The sequence below is a fragment of the Charadrius vociferus genome, unplaced genomic scaffold (genome assembly GCF_000708025.1).
Source record: "Charadrius vociferus isolate BGI_N301 unplaced genomic scaffold, ASM70802v2 scaffold49, whole genome shotgun sequence".
NCBI lineage: Eukaryota > Metazoa > Chordata > Aves > Charadriiformes > Charadriidae > Charadrius > Charadrius vociferus.
This window is the reverse complement of record NW_009661375.1, coordinates 1,961,964-1,986,033: the sequence shown is the minus strand read 5'-3', so window position 1 is coordinate 1,986,033 and position 24,070 is coordinate 1,961,964. Positions and strand designations below refer to the sequence as shown.

The 24,070-nt window shown below is 44.7% G+C and overlaps 1 protein-coding gene across 1 annotated transcript in view; it reads left to right on the top strand.

Annotated features, from left to right (window-relative positions):
• The window catches only part of MDGA2 (MAM domain containing glycosylphosphatidylinositol anchor 2), a 271,179-nt gene extending 248,910 nt beyond the window's left edge, over positions 1-22,269 (top strand). The window contains exons 10-15 of the mRNA XM_009893924.1: positions 773-793; positions 6,092-6,247; positions 7,356-7,514; positions 14,492-14,622; positions 20,598-20,703; positions 21,445-22,269. Of these exons, the coding sequence (XP_009892226.1) occupies positions 773-793; positions 6,092-6,247; positions 7,356-7,514; positions 14,492-14,622; positions 20,598-20,703; positions 21,445-21,533 (662 nt within the window). The 3' untranslated portion in view covers positions 21,534-22,269. The remainder of the gene's footprint in view (positions 1-772; positions 794-6,091; positions 6,248-7,355; positions 7,515-14,491; positions 14,623-20,597; positions 20,704-21,444) is intronic.
• The last annotated feature ends 1,801 nt before the right edge of the window (positions 22,270-24,070 follow it).

Genomic DNA, 24,070 nt, shown 5'->3' with positions numbered 1-24,070 from the left:
ACACTTCACCTTCCTTTGTCATCTTCGTAAATTTCTTTAAAATGTATCCTCCCTAGAAGAGGGTTTGTGTGCCAGAAGACTCTCAGGCATTTTCTTGGTTGTGTCTCTTGGTCTAATGAACTCAAACCTCTTCTCACAAACTTGCTGTGCTTGTGTTTACTGCTATTTAAAAGGAAAATTGGCATTTCTAAGAATAATACAAGTGCTGTATTTTTCTTAAGACTCATATGTACAGAGACATCTTAAATTGAAGAATAGTATTATTCATTGAGTAGAAGGGTAATTCATTATGATAAGTATTCTTGAACAATGCTAAAAGGACATTTTAAGTGATGAGCGAAGTCCAACGCAGAACACCTCCTTTTGATGAATTCATCCTTTCTGTAGCTTTTCTTGTGTTCCTGTACAAAGACATCACCCTGGCGTTTTGCTGTGCAGCTGTCCCCATACTTACAATATCTGTGCCAATAATCTCGGTTTGATGCTTAATTACAGCATCTTGCTGCCCCGGTGGCAGGTGCTAGTGATGGAGCATACACACTGTGGATGGGAGAGGCTATCATTTCTCACTGAAATCGTTGCCTTTATATTGCCAGGGAGCCACAGAATTTGCTCAAAAAGGAAGTTACCAGCTTTACTGGCTGTCTCGGTGTAGGAGCCATGATCAATGTCTTGAGGGGGAGGGAACAATGGGAAATTTAGGATCATCTGAATATTAATGAATTAGAGTTTCTTCTTAGTGCTAATTTTATTTTTTTGCTCTGTCTTCCAGCTCCAGTAAATCCACATCTACGTAAGTATTTCTTCATCTTTTTAGCTTTTATGTGTATGAAGAATTGTCCTTGCACGTGTTGTCCCTCACAGTTAAAAGTAAACGATAAGTATTTCACTTTCAGTTGCAGCCCATGGATTGCAGGGGGACCACCTTAGTTCTGCGTGCAAGGTGCGCTGGCGGCTGAAGGTGCCATTCCTCTTGTTCTGCCAAAGCGCTAAAGCAAGAGGAGATGGAGAAAGGAAAAATTATAGCTCCAGCTCACCTTTCTTTCCCACTGCCCGAAGAGTTCATCTAAAAGAAAATACTAATGTTCTGAAATAGTCTGTGTTTGTGGGTGCTGCATCTCAGCGTGCGTGGGTGATACTGTGGTTTAGCCATGGGAGTAGCTAAATACTGATAAACTAAATAGCTGAAAGTTCAAGTACTGTGTAGGAACTGTGTCTGCGCCTCAACAAGTACGGTTAAAATCTTGAAGGAAAAGTCAGTTTATGAAATTTTCTGAATTCATTTATCCTTGTATAGGAACTACATTTGCAGTTCTTGGGTTGATACTTCCAAGAGTAATCAGAAGCTCATCTGCAGCTTTAAAACCAAAAGATGACTGTTTTTTCATGCAGTGCGTACAGGAATCATGGACCTCATTTGCACACAGAACCGGCGGAGACCGAAAGTGTGACTGGGGTGTGAAAGTGTCTAGACAAATTCACAGGAGAGAGCTCCACAGGCGTTACTGAAAATGCAAACTCTGGCTATGTATTCGCTAATGTGCTGGCGCTCGGGCTCGGGGATGTTGCAGGGGAGAAAGGACTTCTCTTACAGGTTGTTCTTGCGCTTTTCCATGGGCACCAAATCACCAGAAATGTCACGGACAGGAGACTGGGCTGGAGCTTTAGTATGTCCCAGTAAAACCACCTTATTCCTAACAGTCCCCACATCTACTTCATGGGTTTCTTCCACACCACAGCGCATGAATGTTTTGCTGTGGGAGCATATTCTGCCGTTACTCTTGCTTTTAATAACAGATCCAAAAAATAAAGGGAATGGGATTCTGGCTTCCATTATTACTGCTGTAGCGCAGCCGTAATGGGGCAGCAGAGCAGGGCCGGGCTGTGCGGGCAGCCTCTCTCTCCCTCTCACACGGGACGGCTAAGCCCTTCTGTAAATTTTAAACTTATTTGTGGAAGATCTTGTGCAATGCATTAATAATGAATGGGGGCTTAGTTCAAAGCTCACGGGAGCTGAAGGAACCACTCCCATTGACTTAAATGAGCAGTAGATGAGACCCTTGCTAATTAATATATTAAATATGTGCTCTATGATGTTAAGAAGAAAATGCATTGCAATCCCGAGTGCTTCACACTGTAGTTCGCTGTGATTTTAAGATCTGGAACTGTCTAATTTTCAGGATGTCTCTATCGCTCAGTTAAAAGCAGCGGCTCTAGCAGGCGCGGGGTACAGTGCAGGTGGCATCCAAATTGCCCTTGCGATAGGGAGCATGCGGCGCGAGGGAGCGAGGGCATCTCTGGCAATCTCTCCACCGTTTCCCTCATCTGCCTTCTAGGTCTGCCTCCCTCTGCACTGGTGGCGATGGGAAGATTGCCTACCAGAACTGTAGGGTACCCAGTGTGATATCTTTCAGATGAGCAAAGAGATGGTAAAATTTTGCTTTGCTTTTTTTTCTCCCAAAGACTTTTTGAGTGAAATCTTTTGACAGGGAAGAAATCTTGCTCTGCAAATGGGTTCAAACCGGTAAGCTGGAGAAGGGAGATTCTGTCTTCCATAACGAATTCGGTCTCATCATTATCCATTCTTTCTACAATCTTATTGTATTTCACTGAACATGCACCATGGACGATTTGTATACTGTATAACATCAACCAAGTTCTGTTCTTTTCTATACCCGTTGGGTTGAATTCTGATTTTATTTACACCATTGCAAATGAAGAGTAAGAACTGTATTGAACTGGGACAAGACACCTGTATTGGAAACTGAAGTCACGTTCTTCCTGCTTCATTTCTGGAATAATCACATTGCATAAATCCTTCCTTTTTATAAGACGTCTGCAATGCAAGTAGCACCAAATGACTTAAACACTGAGATGTAGCCTCAGATCTACATTTTATTTTGTAGTGTATAATATAAACCATTTTATTTAAACCGTAAGGATTTCATATCAGTTAGTGCATCTAGATGTTATGCCTGCATAATGGAAGAGATTACATGTTAGGGAGTCATATTCAACTTGAATTTTATGGAAATAGATGACAATAATTCATACTACAATGAAGAGTGTTTCACCTTGAGAACAGTTTCAGATTTTGCTCTAATTGGCAATGAAATTATTAATAACCTGAATCCACTTCCAGAGCTGGCATGTGCTTTGACGAAAATTGACCACTATCTTTAGTAGTAATTGGCACCATTGTTAGTGCTTTCAGCAAACCGTAGCGGTCTGAGGGGTGTCATGAGCTGGAGCACCCATGGGTGCTTGGGGAAGGGCCGGCTGTTCCTCCTGCCCTCGGCGTGCCCCACTAACGAACAGGTCAGGATGATCCAGGCCTATTTAAATACTCCTACTTCTCACATAAGAAAAGTACTGAGCTAATCCTGGGGAACTATTTCCCATTTTTTATTCTTCTGCCATTTTTTTAAGAAGCGTTTAGTGCCAAGAATATTTAGCACTAACCTTTTCCAATGTATTCCAAATGGCAGAATCCCACATGAAACCAGTGTTTTCCTATTAAATAAATGGCAAACTTTTACTTACCTTTTTTCATCTGGCCTGAATATTTTTTTATTTTTATTTTTTAACTGGAAGAAAAATCTTTTCTTCTGCTGATGTGGAATTTCTTAACGAAGCTCTGAGGGCATGGTGCGACATGCAAATGCAGCTCTGAAGGTACTGGAGGGGCAGTGTTAGAAACTGCTGAATGGCTGAAAATGCTTTGCTTTAATTCACTTTGCTGCAGGACTGGATCTGGTACTCAGAACTTTTCTCCTTTAGTTACCATTTTGCCCTGTAATTTTATCACGCTGTGTAGAAGCAGCACCATTTTTGCTATAGGAAGGGCCTGCCTAAGTGGAGATGGAAGTCAAACGCACAGAATATAGTGTAAACCAAGCAAATTGGGAGCTCAAGCCGTATGAAAGGTATTCTTGGAGATGAGAGGCACAGCTGGTGTTTTGTTCAAACTGCTTCATTCACGTCCTTGTGTCTTTCAAGAGCTTTGTCAGGGTTTTTGCATTATCTTCCTGGTCTGCTGGATAAGGGTGGAAGCGTCCATCTGCGTCTATTCACGTGCTTCTCTGCCAAAGGATTTTGGATGTAATCGGTGCGTGTGTATTCCTTGTGGCCTTGTCTCTCAGGAAGAGCCACAATCAGGCCTCTACTTGAATTCCATCTCTGCAATGCTCGCACTGGTGCTCCTCCATTTTCTGTATTGCCACTTCTTCAACATTCAAAGTTGAGGATTCAGAAGCCCTTGCCTCCAGAGCCAAACTGAGGTGCAAGGTCCTGAAATTGGCTCCCCTTCATGCCGATGGTTATCAGTCATGTTTGCCAGTTAAGGAACAGTCATTTAGGAAATTAATTCTCTTGGAGGATCTAATAAAGTTAATGGATTTATTGAGAAGCCAAGTCAATCTACTTGAGGTGCTAGTAGCCAAGGTAGTTTCTACGGACTGCATTTTCTGGGATAACCTGGTTTTATAGAGTGGTGGTTTATGCTGGCTGTTGTGGAGGGGGTACAGTTTGTGTTGCTCTTTGGACGGGCAGAAGCAGAATGAGGAAGACTTGCAATGCAACTTGGGCATTTTTCAAGCACGATTCCTTGTGAATTTTTCAAGCCTGCTCTTTCAATCTGCAGTGTAACCTGATTTTAAATAAGCTTCAGACCGGCATCCTTGCTTAGCAGTACATATCCAAGCTAAGCTCCAGGTCCCCCTGTCTTCACTGATTCACAGCGTAGCTCCAGTGGCTTAAGTGGATTTATAGTTCACCAAAACCCCAAACCTGCAAACACTTACATACCTTCTCAGTTTAACACAGATGAATAATCCCATGACGCCTGGTGTTAGAGTTCCTCATAGCAATGAATATAAATTGCACCCCTCTAAAGGAGGCTGTAGCTGACACGGTATGCAGACAGCTGTATTCTCCCTAGAGAAGAGAGATTTGCTTGTTTTCTCAGATAAATCAATTGACTTTCCTGCAAGAGTAAACTCAGCGGGAACTGTTCATGTGCATAAAATTAAGCTTTTGCACATTTTACTACATGGGGCCTTATTATGTTCTGAGGTGAAAACTGAACCTCGGAGTTTTGATTTGTTTTGGTTCCTAAATGTCTGACAGTAGGACTTGCTCATCCCCCCATCACCTGACAGGTGGGATCACCAGACTGGTGTGTCTCACGGACCTCTGTTTTGCAAAGGAGAGGATCTCAGTAATCCTCTCTGGGGTTCTTGGCGGTTTTATTCTTTAGACCCAAGCTTTTACCACTTGACCTCAAGTACTTAACACAAATCTTAGTGAAAGTCTAGGACGTGTCTTCTGGACATGATACAGTCACCTGTGCTGCCCACATAGGTTCAGATAGACCTAAATCTTCCTCCCATTAGAGGAGGAAATGTCTAAACCTTCCTGTCAAATTGGTTATTGTAATCCAGTGATGGGGACTCAGTGTTCTTCCTAAGCAATCCATTCATGTGCTTCACTGTCCTGATTTTTAGAGATTTTCTTCATGTCTACCCTAAAGCTCCAAGCTCCTTTGCTCTCATTTTAGCCATTACTTGCTTTCCCATCCCTATTGAAAACCGAGAATAGTTTAGGAGATGTCACTTGGACATAACATTTCCATTCTGAAAAGTTACTGTTCTCCTTTCCCTCATGTTCTTATCCTTAAAAAATAACCCACTTCTCGCTTTTTTTTTCCCCTGTAGCCCATGTTTTACGGCCATGCTGCCTGTTCTCAGCTTTTTAGAAGTGCTAGCTGGGTAAGAGGAGACAATGTCTCCAAAGGCAATTGTATACATGTGAGTGTGTGAAGAGGAGCTATACAATAAGATTTGAGTATAATTTCAAGTCACACCAATACAGATTGATGACTGTGATTTTTCTTTTTTCATTGAGGTTACTGCAAAGCAAAACATACACTAAACACGAGAACCTGACGTAAAATAAATGTATGTCTATTTTCGAGTGCTATTAATAAGCATCACCCACAATGTGTTTGTTCTAATTGACAAGTACTTTGATAAACAAGCATGGGATGAATAGTTCCAGCCACTAAATTTCTGTTCATTTGCTGCGTTGGCAGGAGAGTTCCACTGTGGGTTTGAGGATGGGAACATTTGCCTTTTCACTCAAGATGACACGGACAATTTCGACTGGACAAAACAAAGCACTGCCACTAGAGACACAAAATATACCCCGAACACGGGGCCAAACGCAGATCGGACTGGCTCCAAGGAAGGTAAGCTCCAGCGGTCCTGGTCCCTCGGCACTGGGAGCTCTGCTCTTCCCTTGGGATGAGGGACCTCTCCAGGACAGCCAATTCAGCCAATTTTTCCTCATCATACCAAGAATAAGCATACTTCAAGGACTTCTAAAAGAAATTGCCAGTGCTGAGGCGTGCGGCTGGTCCCGAAGCACAACCCGCTAACGGTGCCATTAACCATCTTGTATTGTTTCTTTTGTGCCATTTTCAAAGCGACTGCTTTCGCGTTACAGTCTAGTGGGGAAATAACCTGGCAGATCTTCAAATATTCTTCTGGTTTATGTCATTTAAATTCTAACTTGGACTCTCTCAGTTTGTCACAATGAGATATTTTTTTTGCCCCATTTTTTACTTCGGGTGTTACTAAAATGCGTAATTTTCAGTCTGCTACCCTGCTCAACAGAAGCGTGCCATCTTGACTGCAGTGTATATTTGCATTTGAAAAGTCAGACATGTTGTGCTGAATTTATCAAGCGCTGCAGTAACTCATGCTATTTTATTGTATGCCCCCTGCTCACGCTACCAAAGGGGAAAAAAATCATACTGCATTGTATTTGCTTGGTTGGATTAAGTAAATACTATCTCTGTTGTTGGCACAGTCCAGGATCAGAATAAATTAATATTGTGTTCTTTCGTGAAAGTGGGCTTTCAAACATGTGATTGACATGGCCAGTTCAAAACGTTCCTTGAAAGGTTTCCATCAAAATATTCCCCCTTTATTTTAAAAGTCCTCCCTGCTGGCCGCTCATAGGAACGAATTGCAACCTTGAGACCGACGTCTGAACCCCACCATAAAGATTTTCTTCTTTTCTTGTTGCATACCCAATGTTACATCGATTTAAAGTTGTTTACGAGTACTGACCTGCTAGCCCCGATTTTACTCTTGGTAGAAAACATGTCTTTGAAGCAATTGTGGAAAACCCCTGGGCTCAGTGCAGGAGAAATATGTCTCAGAAACCACGGTGATGTCAGATGAATGTGAAAAATGAATCAAGATGCTTGATAGCCCTGGTGTTTTCCTGTATGTATATGTGTTGGATTTTGAGGACTGCAAACTAATGATTTCCATTTGGACTTTCCCTAGGGTTCTACATGTACATCGAGACGTCGCGCCCCAGGCTGGAAGGAGAAAAGGCCAGACTCGTTAGTCCTGTTTTCAGTGTCGCTCCAAAAAATCCCTATGGAGCTACGAACACAGCCTATTGTTTCAGCTTCTACTATCACATGTACGGACAGCACATAGGTGAGAGAAAGCCAACGACCTTGTCTTTTCACTTTGGGAGAAATAGCAGGAGAAATGTCCGCTTGCATGAAACAAAAGCAGGGGAGGACTGCCAACACTTGCAGGGCCACTTGCATCCAAAGCTGGCAAGAGAGGTGATCTTTAAGATCCATTCCAACCTAAATCATTCTATGATAGCGTCCTAATTGCTGTAAAACGGTGTTTTCCACTAATCAACACTCTAGCAGGAGCCCCTCTTATGGATGGGAAGTGTTTCATGCACGCGTGAGGTTCTGCGCGTGGGAACTTTAGAGTGTGGAAGCCAAAAAGGAGATATTTGCAAGGACTTTGCCCGATCCTAACAGAGTGCTTTGAGCCACTCCTGGCTGGACTCAGGATCAGGCAATGAGCAGCAGCGCTGGAGCTGGAGCGGCACAGCCTGTGTGCGACGCAGCAGCACACGGTTCCTTTGTAAAAGTCACGAACAATTCGCTCACAAGCGGTGGGAGTATATATTCTCAAGGTGTATCTGTAAAGCTATTTTTAGTCATGGTTCTCTCAACACACGTTTAATTTCTTTGAGTAGTATGAAAAAAAGGTGTGGGAAAATATAAAAGTATAAACGATAGACAGCCCCTTTTTCTAAATCCTGTAAATCCCCGTGGGGTGCTTGGTGCTTACCAGTGTGTCAAGAGGCATTCCAGTGCCAAGCTGATCTGACTTGATGTATTTTTATATATATTTCAAGGGCAAGCACATCCTCACAGTGCATTCTGGTGGTTGCTTCGGGAAAGCTTCTCCTGCCTCCAGGCGGAGTTCAGGTTTTAAACAGAGCAGACAAGTTCACTTAGTTCCGTTAGTTGTCTCTGCGCTGCCGAGCACGTGAACGCAGCCCCAGGTCTAAATTCTCCTGGCTCTGGGTTGCAGGGGGAGCTTGGCTGTTTATTGGAGGGAAGCGATCGAGCCATGCTGTGCTTAGTGAAAAAAATACGTACTGCCCTGCAAGACTATCTCTGATATATGACAGCGAAGAGCAAAGTTACGAACATAAAAGGTCAAAGAGTTTTCCTGGAATATCTGAGGGATGGAATAAAGTGTAATAAAAACAGGCACAGAGGCTGACGTCTGTCCACAGAACAGTGACCTCTCATTGGTGCAATTTTGGTGTGGTTTTGTTTTTGTTTTTTTTTTTTTTTTTCTGGGCTACCTTTTCAGCAAGCATCTCTGTCCTTAGCTTTTTTTTTTGCTGAGATTACCCTTTCTTATTTATGTGTAATTTTTGGAATTGACATGTGTAACACCAGCTGACAAAGGAGCTGACTCACAGGTGATGATGGTGACAATGATGATTAGTGATCAGAGTTACAAAGGATTTGTTCATGGCAATGTGGACACCTAGTTGTCAAGAACCAAAATTGCTCGATGCTACTTTCCTTCTTTAATGTTAAAAAACACGGTTACCATCATTTTAGCTAATATTCCAAATTATCTACTTTTGAATAGATTGGTACAAAATTACTTATTATTCTGTCTTTAAAGAGCAAATTGACAGAAAAATAGTAAATTAATAGCATCAGCCATGTGTTTGAATGCACGCTTAATACACATCTACTAAATTCAGCATTTGAATTCCTCATAATGACAAAACGTTATGAAACACATGAGAATGCAGCACGCATACAAGAAATAAATTATGAAATCAGCAAATATATACCATTTGATTGCCCAGATGTGAACCCTGTCACTGAAATTGTTCACATGAGGATAATGAAAAGAAAAGAAAACCCTAATGAGTGATAATATTCTAAGACGTCAGTGATTTAAGCGCAATTATTATATGAATAGCCATATTGATGAAGTAACTATTTGAATGACTTTTTAAAGGTTTGTGGTCTTAGAAATTACTTTGGGTAAGGAAAGGCGTTGTTGTAACACAATGATTTGCCCAGGCAAATAAAACCATACCATGACACAGCGTTTCAGATGTTGTGCCCTTGTGGTACGTGTGGCCACCGGCCTCCTGGGCTGCCTCAGGCAGAGCGTGGCCAGCAGGTCAATGGAGGGGGTCCTGCCCCTCTGCTCAGCACTGGAGGGATGCAGCTGGGGTGCCGGGTCCAGTGCTGGGCTCCCCAGTACAGGAGAGACATGGTCTTGCTGAAGAGAATCCACCTCAGGGCCACAAAGACAATGAAGGGACGGAAGTGTTTCTCATATGGGGAAAGGCTGAGAGCGCTGCGACTGCTCCGTCTGGAGAGGAGAAAGCTCGGGGGGATCTCATAGAATCGTAGAATCACAGAATCATTTAGGTTGGAATAGACCTTTAAGATCATCGATTCCAAACATTAACCTAACACTGCCAAGTCCACCACTAAACCATGTACCTCAGCACCACATCTACCTATCTTTTAAATATCTCCAGGGTTGTTGACTCCAGGACTTTCCTGGGCAGCCTATTCCAATGGTTAACACTCCTTTCCGTGAAGAATTTTTTCCTAATATCCAATCTAAACCTCCCCTGGCATAACTTTGCCATTTCCTCTTGTCCTATCACCTGTTACTCAGGAGAAGATACTGACCCCCACCTCTCTACACCCTCCTTTCAGGGAGCTGTAGAGAGCGAGAAGGTCTCCCCTCAGCCTCCTCTTCTCCAGGCTGAACACCCCCAGGTCCCTCAGCCGCTCCTCATAAGACTTGTCCTCCAGACCCCTCACCAGCTCTGTTTCCCTTCTCTGGACACGCTCCAACACGTCAATGTCTGTCTTGTAGTGAGGGGCCCAAAACTGGACACGGTATTTGAGGTGGGGCCTCACCAATCTATGTGAATACCTGAAGGGAAGATGTAAAGAAGATGGAACTCAGAGATGCTCAGGGACAGGACAAGAGGCAACAGGCAAAAATTGAAATGGAGGCAATTCTATTTAAACATAAGAAAAATTTGTTTTTGTTTTAGTATGAAGGTGATCAAACACTAGCACAGGTTGCCCAGAGAGGTTGTGGAGTCTCTGACATTGGAGCTATCCAAAATCTGATTGCATGTGATCCTGGTCAACCTGCTGTAATCTACCATGCTTTGAGCAGGGGTTTGGACAGTACGATCTCCAGAGATGCCTCCAACCTCAATAATTCTGTGTGAAATATTTAATTTTTAATATTTTTTTCAGAAGACTTCCATTTTGTTAAGGATTAATCCCCTGTGGATAATTCTAAATCTTACTGCTAAAACAGGTTGACTGTTTTGTGACAAGCTATTGGAAGCCTTGACCCTTCACTGTTGTAGAAGGTGCTTCTTATCCCCACTTGGGAATGAGTGCTGCCAGTCGGGGCAGCTCTCGGCTGTAATATGCACTGCCAGCTCACTGATTTCTTCACAAGAGCAGGGTAGGAGCTGCTAACGGAGACCTCGATACAGTCTCTGTGCTGAAGGCTCTCTCTTTTGAATAAGCTTGAGCTGCTGATTCTTGACCTGGCTTCACCAGAAATTTGAAGTGTCTTCAAAGTATCCAGCCTGTTCCTTCCCTGGGCCTGGGGACAACATGTTCAGGGAAGATACACGGCCATTAAACTTTGATTTTCCATCCAAAGTGCTGTAGCATTGTTCAGCAAACTTTGGTGCTACAACTCAGCATTTCGGCTGGGTTCCTTTATTCTCCCTAGTTATCGGTATCCATAAGATTTCCAAGCAGTATTAGGGTTATTATTCCCATGTCTCAGGGGCAAAGTACTCTTGTTTCCAAAACAGTTTCAGTGCTCATCAAAATGTTTCTGCACTTTTGACAAGGTTTTGAAGGATCCCCAAAAAACCCAGAAAATCGTCATGGAGTGATGCTCTGTGGACTGGTCTTGGAGGCTTAGAGGGAAAGATACTTCAGCTTCTATTCTTAAAAATGAGCGACCCCGGTGACATCGATTTGAGCATGTGGCTGCTGCACTATATTGAAAACAAAAAGCCTACACCAGTTTATCCAGCTCAGCTTCTGTGCCTGCGGTTCAGGTCTTTGGCGTCTCTGGAGAAGAGGCAGAAAATTTTTCTAGCGATAAGGACAGGTACTTGGGAGTTTTCGCAGAGCGCAGATCTGAGATTAGCACTTAGGCTGCGGCACAGCTCTGACGAGATAAACGGGGACCTACATCCCATGCCATGGCAGCGAGATTTAGAAAGATAAAGTGTTCCTTTACCTGAAATAGATGGCTCTTACTTACAAGTCAGATTGTAATTCCTGGCAGATCACACAGAGCTAACTCCGAGAGTGCTGGCTGCCAGGGAAACTGCACGCGCTTCGCTCCCCATCCCTCAAAAGGAGAAGGTAGATTATCCCTAAAATGTAAGAGAAATAGAAGTTCCCATTACTTGATTTGCAGCAAACAATAAGCCGTTGTTGGGGAACAAGAAAATGAAGAGTCAGTGTCCTCATTGTGTCTCTACATTGAGACAGAAAGAGGCTGTAATTCCATTATAGCTGTCACCATCTTTTAAAACAATCTATATTTCCAATTTTTCCATCTACACCCCAAAACGGGGCATGTCTAATTGACGCTCCAAGAACAATAATTTTTCTTATCGTTAGGGAGCCATCACAAAGCAAAAAATGGAAGCAAAACATGCTGTCAGTGAAGGCTGTTCGTGTTCGCACAGTGAGGAGCACTCAAAATGTCACCCCAGGGTTGCAGCAGGCGACGTCTCCGAAGCACCCTGCACTCTCTTGGCAGGATGCTGTCACAAAGTCAACTTTGCTCCTTAATTCACAGTACTTACTCCTGCCCACTGTTTCTGTCTCCTACGCAAGAGTCATTTCATTACCCATTTGTCTGGAGTTTGGAATAGTTTGAAATCTGTAGCTGAATTCTTGCTGGACATACCTCAGTGTGAACCCTACAGCCAACCCATCCTTCCTCCCCGCCCAGCATCACCTTTGCAAAGGCCATGTGGCTTTTCCAAAGCCTTACTGGCAGAATTTCAAGGATGAGCATCTGTTGCAGGTGGCATTCGTTAAGTGTTCAGCGATGTTTGGGGCATATCTAGCAATGAGGGTCAGGCAGGTACATCCGTACTAACCAAGCTGGGCAACGACTGAGCACATCTGGTACCGTAACAGCTATTTTGTATTTTAAGTAAGACTGCTATCATTCTGCTATCAATTTGAAGAAATTATGTGACACACAGAGGCTGAGTATGCCATGAACAGTCTTAAATCTCTGTAAGCTCAGCAGTGATGAAATTACATGCTTTTGATACCTAAATCACTCAGTTATTCCAAAGAGCCCTGCGGCATGGGCTGTATCAGCCTGCACAAACAGGTGAAACAATTAGCCGACAATTCATCCCTTGCTTGATATGGGCATTGCTTTTTGTCTTTTAGGAAAAATAACATTATATATAACTGTATTTTATAACTTTAGCCAATCTTGTCTAAGACCCAGCCTTTTTTTCAGACAATACACCCAGTGCAGGTGTTGAAAAAAAAAAGCCTTGGTGAGAAGCAGATGGGAAGGAAGGGAGAACTCTTTAAGCCGAATAATATAAACCTTGCCCAAGAGCTGCTGTTGTTGATGGAAGAGGGCTGAGGCTGAGCAGCTGCTGGATGTGAGCAGACCTGCGATGTATTACTGGGCTGGGGCTCCGGGGAGCATCTCCCTTCTTGCGAGCCCTTTCTCGTTCAGGTCCTTTCGTTTCACCCAGTAGCACACGTGCGGGCAGAGACAGACTATCCTTGTTAAAAGTCGTGTTTCCTTTGTGCTGCTCCCGCGCCCTCCCCTGCGTTTGCGAAATAAAAGGCTGCAGTGGGAGGCAGGTGGGAGACACAGTGCCGCCCGGTCGCTCCGGCGAGCATCGCTTCCCCCACCTCCTTCAAAGAAGATGTATGGGCTCATTCCGGGCACCCTGGTGAAATAGCCGTGATGAGAATATTTGCTGCTCCATTACGCGTTTCCCCTTATGTTTTTCAAGGCACTGAGTTTCGCTATTGGTAGAAATAAGAACTTTTTATTAGCAGGAGCTGAGTCACTGTGCAGCTGCCTCAGATCTGAGAGGTTTCATTGCAAATATAATTTGTATGAGCTTCCCAGCTGCCATTCCAAGCTCTCAAAAAAAAGGGGTCTTGCGTGAACTTGACTGTCTGAACTTTCTCCAATGAAGGCAAATGCACTGATTTACATAGTACAAAGAGGCACCGCTGCCCGCCACCTCTGCAGATAACAGTGGTGAGCAAGAAGCAACAAAATCTCCAAACTACGTGAATTACTGAACCCTGCTAAGTGAAGTCGATGCATTTGCTGTCTCTTGGTGCACCAAGGCAGTCTGGCTTCTGTTCATGGTCTGAGGCAGGGTTGTTACTGGGAGGGAAGGGCTGCCAAATGCAGATGATCCGTTGTTACCTGTTGCAAATAATGTCTGTGCTGGAACCAGTAACCTAACGGTTGTTGGTGGGGCAAGACCCAGGGCTGTGGGTTTTATTCTCCACAATGAGGGACAACTTTTCCAAGGTTATTTGGATTTAGAGGATTGTGTTGTCAAATATACTCCTTAGTGGTAGTAAAGGCATCACATCTATTGTGAGATAGATTTCCTAGGCTCTAGGGCACTCCATTAGAAGTTGGACAGTCTTTATAAGTGAGAGCCAAGTGTAGGGCAACCAAGTTGCTTATTTATCCTTAGGTTAGGAGGTTATAAATGCCTCGTTTGCACTAAAGCACAGAAAACTCCTTTTTGCCCATCTCACCCTGGGAAGCCCCGTCTCCTTCCCGAGCTGCAGGGAGCAATGGGTGCGATCGCGCTGCCCGCTCGTTTTGCCTCTCCTGGGAATCCACATCACCAGTTCACGGTGTTCCCAAGTTTAAGTGTTTGAATTTACGACAAGAAGCTCTCCACATCCACCCAGACCTAGCAGAGGCCCGTGCGAAATGGGACAGGGAGGGGAACTGGGGGACTGCTGCTGTACCCATCCCAGCACCGCTGCTCCGTTGGAGAGCTAACCAATTCCGGTTCTCCACCTCTCTTCTAGGAAGCTTGAATGTTTACCTGCGGTTGAAAGGTCAGACTGCGATAGAGAACCCTTTGTGGTCTTCAAGTGGAAATAAGGGGCAGCACTGGAACCAAGCTCGTGTTAATATAAACCCCCCGACTTCATTTCAGGTAATGGCTTGTGCATCTCTTCACCGTGCACAATCACTGCACGCCGGGAACGGGAGTATTCGGGTTTCAGAGAGGCGGGAGGGAAACCTGTGTACGCTGACCCTTTCCTTCTGACACAGGATTTCACAGCTTCATTTCAGTGCTGAGAGCTGCTTTATGGACAGATAATTGCTCTCCTTGCTGTAAATAGGTGAGCACCGTAGAGCTTAATAATGCACAATTTAATGGCAGAACAGCAGCTATTTGCTTGACGACAAAATGTCTTTCAGTTATCAGAAGATGCTGTTAGCCGATATAAAACATTTTTATTTTGGATTGGCCACTGGAATACATAATTACCTCCTGTGAAATAATTTTTAGCATCCATGGTGTAGTGCCTGTGTTAGAGGTTTCTTGAAATATGTGAATATTCCGCAGAAAAAGGAACAATCTCTGAGCTTTTGCTGAAAGGGACCGCAGCAGCAGCGCTGCACAGAGCTGCACAGAGCTCCTGGTACGGCAGAGCTGCGCACCGCGTTCGCCAGGCCCGTGCAAGTTCTGACAGGTTTACACACATTTCGGTTTTGGTTTGACAGTGAGATGCTGATAGACTATTATGGGCAGTTCTCATTCACGCTGTGAGCTGTTTGTAACTGGAACAGACCCAAAAAGGCAGCTGCCGCGAGAAAGCCCTCGCGTGTCGGAGGCTGGGAGTGCCGGTGTGGAAGAGGGGAGTCACAGGCTGTGCCCTGTGGTGCCGTGTCCTCCCGGCCCCTCCGGCCCCTCTCTGTAACCTCTCTGTAACCTCCGGCTCCCCTGGGGAGGATGATGGCTTTTGGGAAAAAGAGTCATGCAGTGCAAAGCCAAAATCGCTACCTAAAACGTGCAGCTTGGGATTCACTTTACAGATAATTACTGATCCTGACTCTTTGTTTTTATTTCCATGCGTGAGAGGCAATGACAGAAGAGAAATCATTTGGCATACGCGATCGCAGAAGCATTGCATGGGGGGAAATTAGAGGAAAACTGAAGGAGAGGGATATATGAAGTACAGTGTTACATGATGTTGGAGTGGAACAAAGTGGCAGAATTGGGGAGGAAGAGTGCAGAGAAGAGGGATGCATTAAAGTATCCCCAGAGCATGGGGCCAAGTTGAAGGGAGCCGATCAGAGGGGGTGAGCTTGGCGTTGGTGAAGTCAGGGTAAATCCAAGAAGTCTGAACAGGGAAGGAGAGAAAAATGATTTGGTGTCCGAACGTAATAAACAGACTGGTAAAGGGAGAGAAGAGATGGCTGGGAAAGCTGAAACCAAAGTGATCACGGTTGTGTCTGAGAGGGATTCCTGAGCCCTGGCCAGGCTTCAGCAGAAGCAGGAGAAGGATGAGGACATCAGCTCCGGGCAGAGAGATGCGAAGGATTTGGCACCAGCAATGAAGAGGAGTGGAGAAGAGTGATAGGGTGCAAACCTAGGGTCACCTCATCAGCATGGAGAGGAGGGCATGGGTTTGGGTGGAAGGGCAGGCTGGGGGGCACGGGGCAGCCGGGGTGAAGCATCGGCAGAGCAGCCGACAGCTCCCGGTACCCGGGTTGCTCCTTTCACGGTGGAGTCTGAGCATCGGCCCTTGCATGGGGCCCCGTTGGCCTTCAGCAGAGTTACGGGGGTGACTTCTGCTACTGGTGCACCTCACTGGCATTGCTTTAAAACCATATTCACTGGGGCCACCAGCTGGTACACAAAATGGAAGCTCCTCTGCTTGGCTATTTTTCACCTTTTATATTGTTGTGTTTAACGGCTTCAGCATAAAATGAATGTAAAGCCGTGAAGCTCTGCACAAATATAACAAATAAATGTCAGAGTGGTTGGAACCTTAAATTACATTTTAGCAGCTCTTGCATCAAACAAGTAGGAAAGAATATAAACCTCCCAGTTAAATTTAAGGAGAGTGAATTGGAGTGAATCTTTGCAGTAAAACAGTACACTGACACAGAAATTAGAACTTTTTATAGGTTAATTTATATGAGTAAAAGTGTAGCCCAGATTTGTTTTATACCTTCCCAGTCCCTGTGATATATAGCAAAGCTTCAGTCGTGAAGAACTGAGAGGACTACAGTGCTTTGAATCAGAAAAAGTATTGCATAAAAGCTGTCTCAGTAAGATATTCACTTGTTAAGTATTTTTAAAGAATAAACACCAAAAAAGAGAGAGCACATGGAAGTGATACATTGCATGCTGGCATCTAGGAAGGTGTCAGGTTTAGTTCAGATTTGAGCAGGAGCACTGCCACCACCTTCAGCTGTGCTTTCCTTGACACCTTCTTGTGTCAAAGACTTTTTTTTTTTGCAAAAGATGCACCGATCTGCCCTTAAGTAAATGACCCTGCGGGACCACGGAGGGTTTCAGCCCCTTGCAGCAAATGTAAGGGTTTACACCCACATCATCCCCCTGCGCGGCTGGGTTCATTCATGAGGCTCCTCTCTACTTATTAGAAGACTGACCAGGAAGGTAAAATCTGTCTGAAATCCTGTTGAAGAAGCCCAAGCTGAATCCCCCGGAGACACTCAGAATAAATCTGAATGCTCTATAGGGGCTAATTTCCAATTCCCCTGTCAAGAGAGCAGAGTGGCCTTTGCCATAAACGTAAGCCCCTCTATTCTCCTGCTAAATGCAGTATTTTTAACAACAGCTTTGTAAAGTCACGGCCAGGCGGATAATCGGGTTTGCGGGATGCTGATAGGGAATTCTGATCATCTGGCACCTCCTGCACATCGCTGTGAACTGCAGGCTGGATCGTGCTCCGTGCCTTGCCAACACTCATCTGCGGTGATTTGTTCTGAGCATGTGGCCAAGCTGGCTAATAACAACCCATCTCTGAGGCCCATAAACACACTGCCAAATGCAGATTTTAATTAAATGCTGGCCGTTGTATTTGTATAGAGTCCTTTTGTCTGGAAACAGTGTTTTTCATTATCGGGAAAGATTTGACTTTAAACTCCATTGACTGGCGATACGCCCGCTGCCAAGGAGCGGGAGGGCAAGCTGTGCTTTGGGGGAGAGGAGAAGACACTTTCCTCTCAAGCTGAATACTTCCCATCGTCAGAGGTAGAGTTGAAAAATTGTCAGAGGGATAATTACTTCAGACATTGTTTTCAGACAACAGGATAAATTATGGAAAAACTTACTGTTTTCCCAATTACAGTTCCCCATTGCATTAATATCCACCTTGTTATAGTAATTAACCTACAGTGCTGCACTTCAATAAAATACCGATGGAGTCTCCTGCTCCAAATGCAGAGCTTTCACCTTTATTTAGTGCTCCCAGCACAGACCTTGCCACCTGGCTTAGGAGACACCAGGCAGGCTGTAAAGACGTGCCTTATATTGCCAGCTTACCGCTGCTGCAGGGCCAGGCACCTACTGGGGATGCTCAGCTTAGCAAAAGGAGGAGATGCGCCTGTGGCCAAGGTTGAGGGACATGCCCTCCACGGAAAGGCGGAGCAGAGCATTGCCTGTGCAATGCAATGTCTGGTGGCATCGCTCCCCAGTTCAAGAAGGACAGGGTCCAGCAAAGGGCTACAAAGATGAGGAGGGGACTGGAGCATCTTCCTTATGAGGAAAGGCTGAGGGACTTGGGGCTTTTTAGTCTGGAAAAAAGAAGGCTGAGGGGGGATCTTGTCAATGCTTATAAGTCTTTAAAGGGAGGGTGCCAGGGGATGGGAACAGTCTTTTTTCAGTAGTGCCCAGTGATAGGACAAGAGGGAACGGGCACAAGCTTGAACATAGAAGTTCCACCTAAACATGAGGAGGAACTTCTCTGCTGTGAGGGCGGCAGAGCAGTGGCAGAGGCTGCCCAGAGAGGTGGGGGAGTCTCCCCCTCTGGAGCCATTCCAAACCCGCCTGGACGCCGTCCTGTGCCACTGCTGGAGGTGCCCCTGCTCTGGCAGGAGGTTGGACTGGATGATCTCCAGAGATTCCTTCCAGCCCTGACCAGTCTGTGATTCTGTGATCCCGCACCGTTGTGATACGGTCCTTGGGTGACATGCATCCGCCTGGACCAACTACCAGACCCCTGTGATTTACAGGGTCATCTTCTGCTGCCCTGAGTGTTTACTAGTTGTTTATAATGAAAGGTATTCATGTCAAATGAGCAGCTCTGGTTGAACTGTGTTAATGAGCAAAGAAACGTCGGAAGCTGCCAAAAGAAGAGGCTCGGATTTGTGTCCTGCTGTAAATCAGTTTTTTAGCGAGCCCATCTGAGTGCCCCAGACATCTCCCTGATGCAGTTAGATCATTATGAAGTGTAATTTAAGTATTTTGCTCCAGATGGAATTAATATTTTTTTTTCAAATTGACTCTACCCCCAAGAGTTAATGTCTCCATTAGTGCCACAGCACGCCCTTATAAAATTCATTGAATTTCATGCATATATTGTTACAGATTAAAGTTAAAAAACTTGTCATCTAAGTTAACCCAAAATATTTCAAAGGACTTGGGGGGGAGGGGGAGGGAGAAGGAGATAACTGTGCAAATGCTGCTGCTTGGGAAATATATTCCTTACATAATTCCTTCATCTCTTTAGAAAGGCTTTGAAGTTTTCTAGTGAATAAATTTCTCGCAACACAGAATGAGACCACTCTTCTGCAAAGCTAATTAAGCAGCAGTATGGCAGAACAGCATCACATCGGGTTTGGGGAAGGAGAGCGGATAACTTTGTTTCTTTAGCACAATAGTAATCCTTAGGTAATAACGAACAGTATGGCAATAGTATCACTGACCTTGCAACAAGCCATCCATCTCCATACAGGAACCCTTTCCTCTCCCAGCTGTAGCAGTTGGGGTTTCAGACTAGGAATATTTGAACAGAAAGTGATTAATAGGACCGTGAAATCACAGGCATCCGTTTAGCAGAGGTTGAAGTCTTAAAGAGGAGTAAAATCTCTACCCTGCCCCTCTCCGTGAGAAAACACATCACAATGTCCTCTGATAAATATAAAACCATTCCTAGAAGGGATCAAAGCTTCTAGGCATGGTGATGAGCCGCTAAAAGGGGCGGGAGAGAAGCGGGGCCGTCACTGGCAACAACTCCTCTGGGGCAGGAGATCTGGGAGGTTGAAATTCACCAAGGTGATCACAGGACATCATTGTGGGATCTCAGGGGATCCAAATTACTTATGAGGGTGGTGAGCCCCTGGGGCAGGTTGCCCAGAGAAGCTGTGGCTGCCCCATCACTGGAGGTGTTCAAGGCCAGGTTGGACGGGGCTTGGAGCAACCTGGGCTGGTGGGAGGTGTCCCTGCCCAGGGCAGGGGAGTTGGATGAGATGATCTTTAAGGTCCCTTCTAGCCTAAACCATTCTATGATTCTGTGAATCACAGGTGGTCTCTTCCCCACCTGCCACCAGGGTGCAGATGAGTGAGTCCAACATGGGAGATGAGGTGGGAGGGACTGGTTGGGCCACCTTCAAGAGCCAGAAACCTCGGTTTACTGCAGATTTTTTCTGGCTCCTGTGTGTCTTCATGAGGTCTGTGGTCGAGTGGGTGCTTGGTCCTCCAGCACCTTGCAGATGCTGTTCTTCAAGCTGTACCTCTGCTGTTCACTTCAGGTGGCAGGAGTTTCTGGGGAAAAAAAAGACCCCAAATCTTTTTAAAAGTTTTCCTCCATTTAATCCTGCTGTTTGCTGCAGGAATATCATACTTACATAAATACATTACAGTTAACATAGTGGTGAAGCTGAGCTGGAGACACCAGGTAGACAACTGGGCAGACAACGAGCAGCTCTGCTCTTTTTCAGCTCATTTTGAAGTGCAAAAGCCTCCATGGCTCCCACATCCTCTGTATTCACCTTACCAGTACATGTGAACTCGGTTGCATTTTTTCTGCACGATGGAAAGTGTTTGTACGTCATTCCAAGCCCATCCATGTAGTTTAACGCCATGCAAAATGCAGCTGAAGGTTTTCCAGTCATCACCCTCTGATCTGCTGCTTCTTTATTTCTTCGTAGCTCATATTTGAAGGGATCCGGGGCCCTGGCATCGAAGGTGATATTGCTATTGATGATGTATCAATTGTGGAAGGAGAGTGTATGAAATCAGACCAACCGGCCAACAGTAAGTGCCTCTTCCGTACTGGGCAGGGGGGAAGCAAATTACTTCTCATGGTTATAAATTTGAGACATCTTCTGAAATGGATTTTCTCCAGGAGAACAATACATTGTTCGGTTCAGCTGGAGAGGCTTAAAGTGAAAATTTTTCCTTGGAAGCAAGCTCTGGAGTCAAAATGTCTTTGCTGCAATGGGAAGATGCTGGTTTAGCAGTGATGGGAGTGAAAGGCTGATGGGCTTTCAGCAGCGGCGAGAGCAGGGGCTGCACTGGGTGGTGGGGCTGGGCTGGGCGCCTGTGGTTCGAGGTGGGCGGACAGATAAAGCACCTTTTAAAAAAATGTTTGGGACTCCAAACAATATGAAGGGAATGAATATCAGCATTGGGATTCCCTGTGGACCTTGTTTGATCTCTCCACCCCGACGTGTGCATTACAATACAGACCATAACTACACAGCCAGGTGGTTTTTCATCCCAACGTCTCCTGCCTCCTGCATTTGGCGAGTGCTATTCTCAGCCCCTCTTTGTAGGAGGTGACCTTGCAGAGCGCTGTCCCTACAGAGACCAGGGCTCTGCCAGGAGAGGTCAGTGGCACTTGGTGTGATGCCGAGTTGTCTTCCACCCTGTTGTCCTCTGCGTTGGTGTGCAGACAGGTTATGGTGGCCAAGCCTTTTATCTTCTAAGCCTTGTAGCAATGCTGACTGTGTCTGGGCAGCTCTTTAATTCTACCTTTTTCCCCCCTTTTTGTAGATTTACGATCAGGTGCTGTTGGGACATTAGCGCATATACGACTTATCCCAGTTATCATCCTCATGTCTGTCTTATGTCATCAGAGGTGACCTTATCCTGGCAGAGGCTACAAAAGATTCACCAGGCACTGGCATGAAGAAAGAGTCTTTGTAAAATGGACATTTAAAAACAAACTACCAAAGATTCCTCCACTGACTGACTCAAAAGTTAAATAAATACATAAATAAATAAAAAAAAATAATTAAAAAGCACTGGGGACATAAAAGGCATCACAGGAGTGTAACTCACTATGAACCACGCGTGAGAACGAGATCTGGCCTAAGTAAGGAAGAGACCTTCAGGTGCTTTTGTGGTCAATAATGAATACAGCATCATCTGGTTGAACTCTCGGAAAAGAGCTATAGAAACCCTTGTCAAAGCACAAAGTCATGGCTGGTTTTGTTTCAAATGAATAGTTTGCTTGTTACCATGGAAACCTAATGGCCTGCCAAAAAAAAAAAAAAAAAGGAAGGCAAGAGAGAGGAAATAAAAACAAAAACAGAGAGAGAGAGAGAGAGAGAAACACCTCACTGTAAACAGGGTATGTGAAGAGCTGGCATTCATTTTCCCTTCAAGAAGGTTTTTAGTATAGAGGTAAATAAATGTAGGCCCTTTCTACTTTGGCTGTCACCTCCCCTAGAGAATAACCCTAAATCAGAGCTGTTTTAAGACATTTATGTTTCATTTCTCATGGCTATGCTTGATAACTGTATGCTGTCTCCTTTTGCATGCATTACTATCCAGGATGTGCGACCTGGGCTTACATATTACACAGGCTTATCGGAGTTTGCTTGCGGCCACTCGAACACCCCTCTCCCCTCCCCAACTAAGTCATCTGTTCTAATGAAGTGAAGAAACCAAACCACCGTCTTTTATAAATTGCCATGGAAACCAAGTGCCTTCAATGAAACAAGCCTGATTTAAAAAAAAAAAAAATAAAATAAAAAAAATAAAATAATAATAATAATTTCAACACAGAAGCTTGCACTGCTAAAATGTGGTTTGTGCAAACTATTTTCTGAACAAACTACGGAGCCTGGGTGTGCAGACTGCAGGCAAGGAGACGGAGCCGCTTCTGGAGATGGATGGACCTAAGCTGCTGCGTAAGCCCTTTCGGATGAGATATTTGTTGTTTAACCTTCCAGACAGCCATGGCCTTTCAGCTTATTATCCATTAGAAAATAGCTTCCGTTGGTCCTGGAAATGGGAGCAGCACTCTTTTTTTTTTTTGTTGTTGTTGTTGTTTTTTCAGGTTATCGAGTGGGTCAACCAGAGGAAAAGGTTGTTAAGATACACTTAGCGCAGAAGGTGGTAAAACACAGGAGTGATTTTCTTACTCTAAACCTCCCTTTGCGAGGCAGTCGGCCCCGGCGGGACGGGGAGGCGTACGTGGGGGACGGCAGCGCCTACCGAGACGCCGCGCGAAGCGCAGAGCTCTCTGCCAACCTGGCGCCGGCCGAGCGCCGAGGGTGCCGTGCCTCTGCCCTGCAGCCAGACTCTGAGCAGATCGCGAAAGATTAGTTTGTTATTGTAGCGAAATTTAAAAAAAAAAAAAAAAATTAAAAAAAAAATTAATCCACTTTTATAACAGAAAAAATAAAAGCTGGACAAATGGTTTTGAGCTACCCGAACACATACCTTTAGCCAGCTGGTTTTTCCACTGCATTGTAAAGTTCCCTTACAGTTGGTTATGACAATTTGAAGACCTTTTTCCTTAAATTATCTCACTTTTAACTTCATTTAAAAAAAAAAAAAGACTTTTGTCTAAAGAAGAGTATTATTATTGTAATTATTATAATTATTATTATTATTCTGTGTCCTCTCGACACCCTAGGATTAAAAAGAAAACCTGATATGCAAGTAATTGGAGTACAAACATGAAAACAAACAAACAAACGAGTATAACATTTGCAAATATGAGTATAAAAAAGCACAACGAGATGCAGTAAAACAATGACAAGGCTTGATTTTTTTTATTCTGTAGAGAAATGTTTGTGCAAATTCAGTAATTCAACTGAAGAGATAATTTTACAGCTATGTTCAATAAAGCCTCTTTCCAGGTAAGGTATGCCAAGTGGTATGTGTGTTTGTTGAGCAATGTGCCCCGGATGGGCGCGACTGGGATGGCTTGGTTTTTCCCCTGATAAACTGGTGTTGTCTGAAGATATGATGGTCCATACCGGTGATGCTCGGGGGCTGGCGCTTTCTGAGGATGCTGCTGGCTCCCTGGTTTGTAGGCAGTTTGTGGTGTCTGTAATCCCTGGCACCGCAGCGGGAAGGCTGCTCTGAAGACAGTGGGAGCTCTGAGTCTGGATGGACTGTGAGGTTTGACATCCTTAAAAAAAAAAAAAAGCAAATTTCCCACAGGCAAGCACTGGATTTTAATTGTGGACGGAGGACCAGGTCAGGTATGGTGAGACCCTGATGGAGATTTTTGCTTAGGAGGTTGGTGTGTCTCGTAATTCAGGATTTGTGAAAGCCAAAACTTCACATGCGCCTCCTCCCGCTGATCTCTCGTGAAAGCCACAGAACTGCGGGATCATCCGAGAGGCTTCTCTGCGGGTGCTTTTGGTGGGAATGTCTTCGG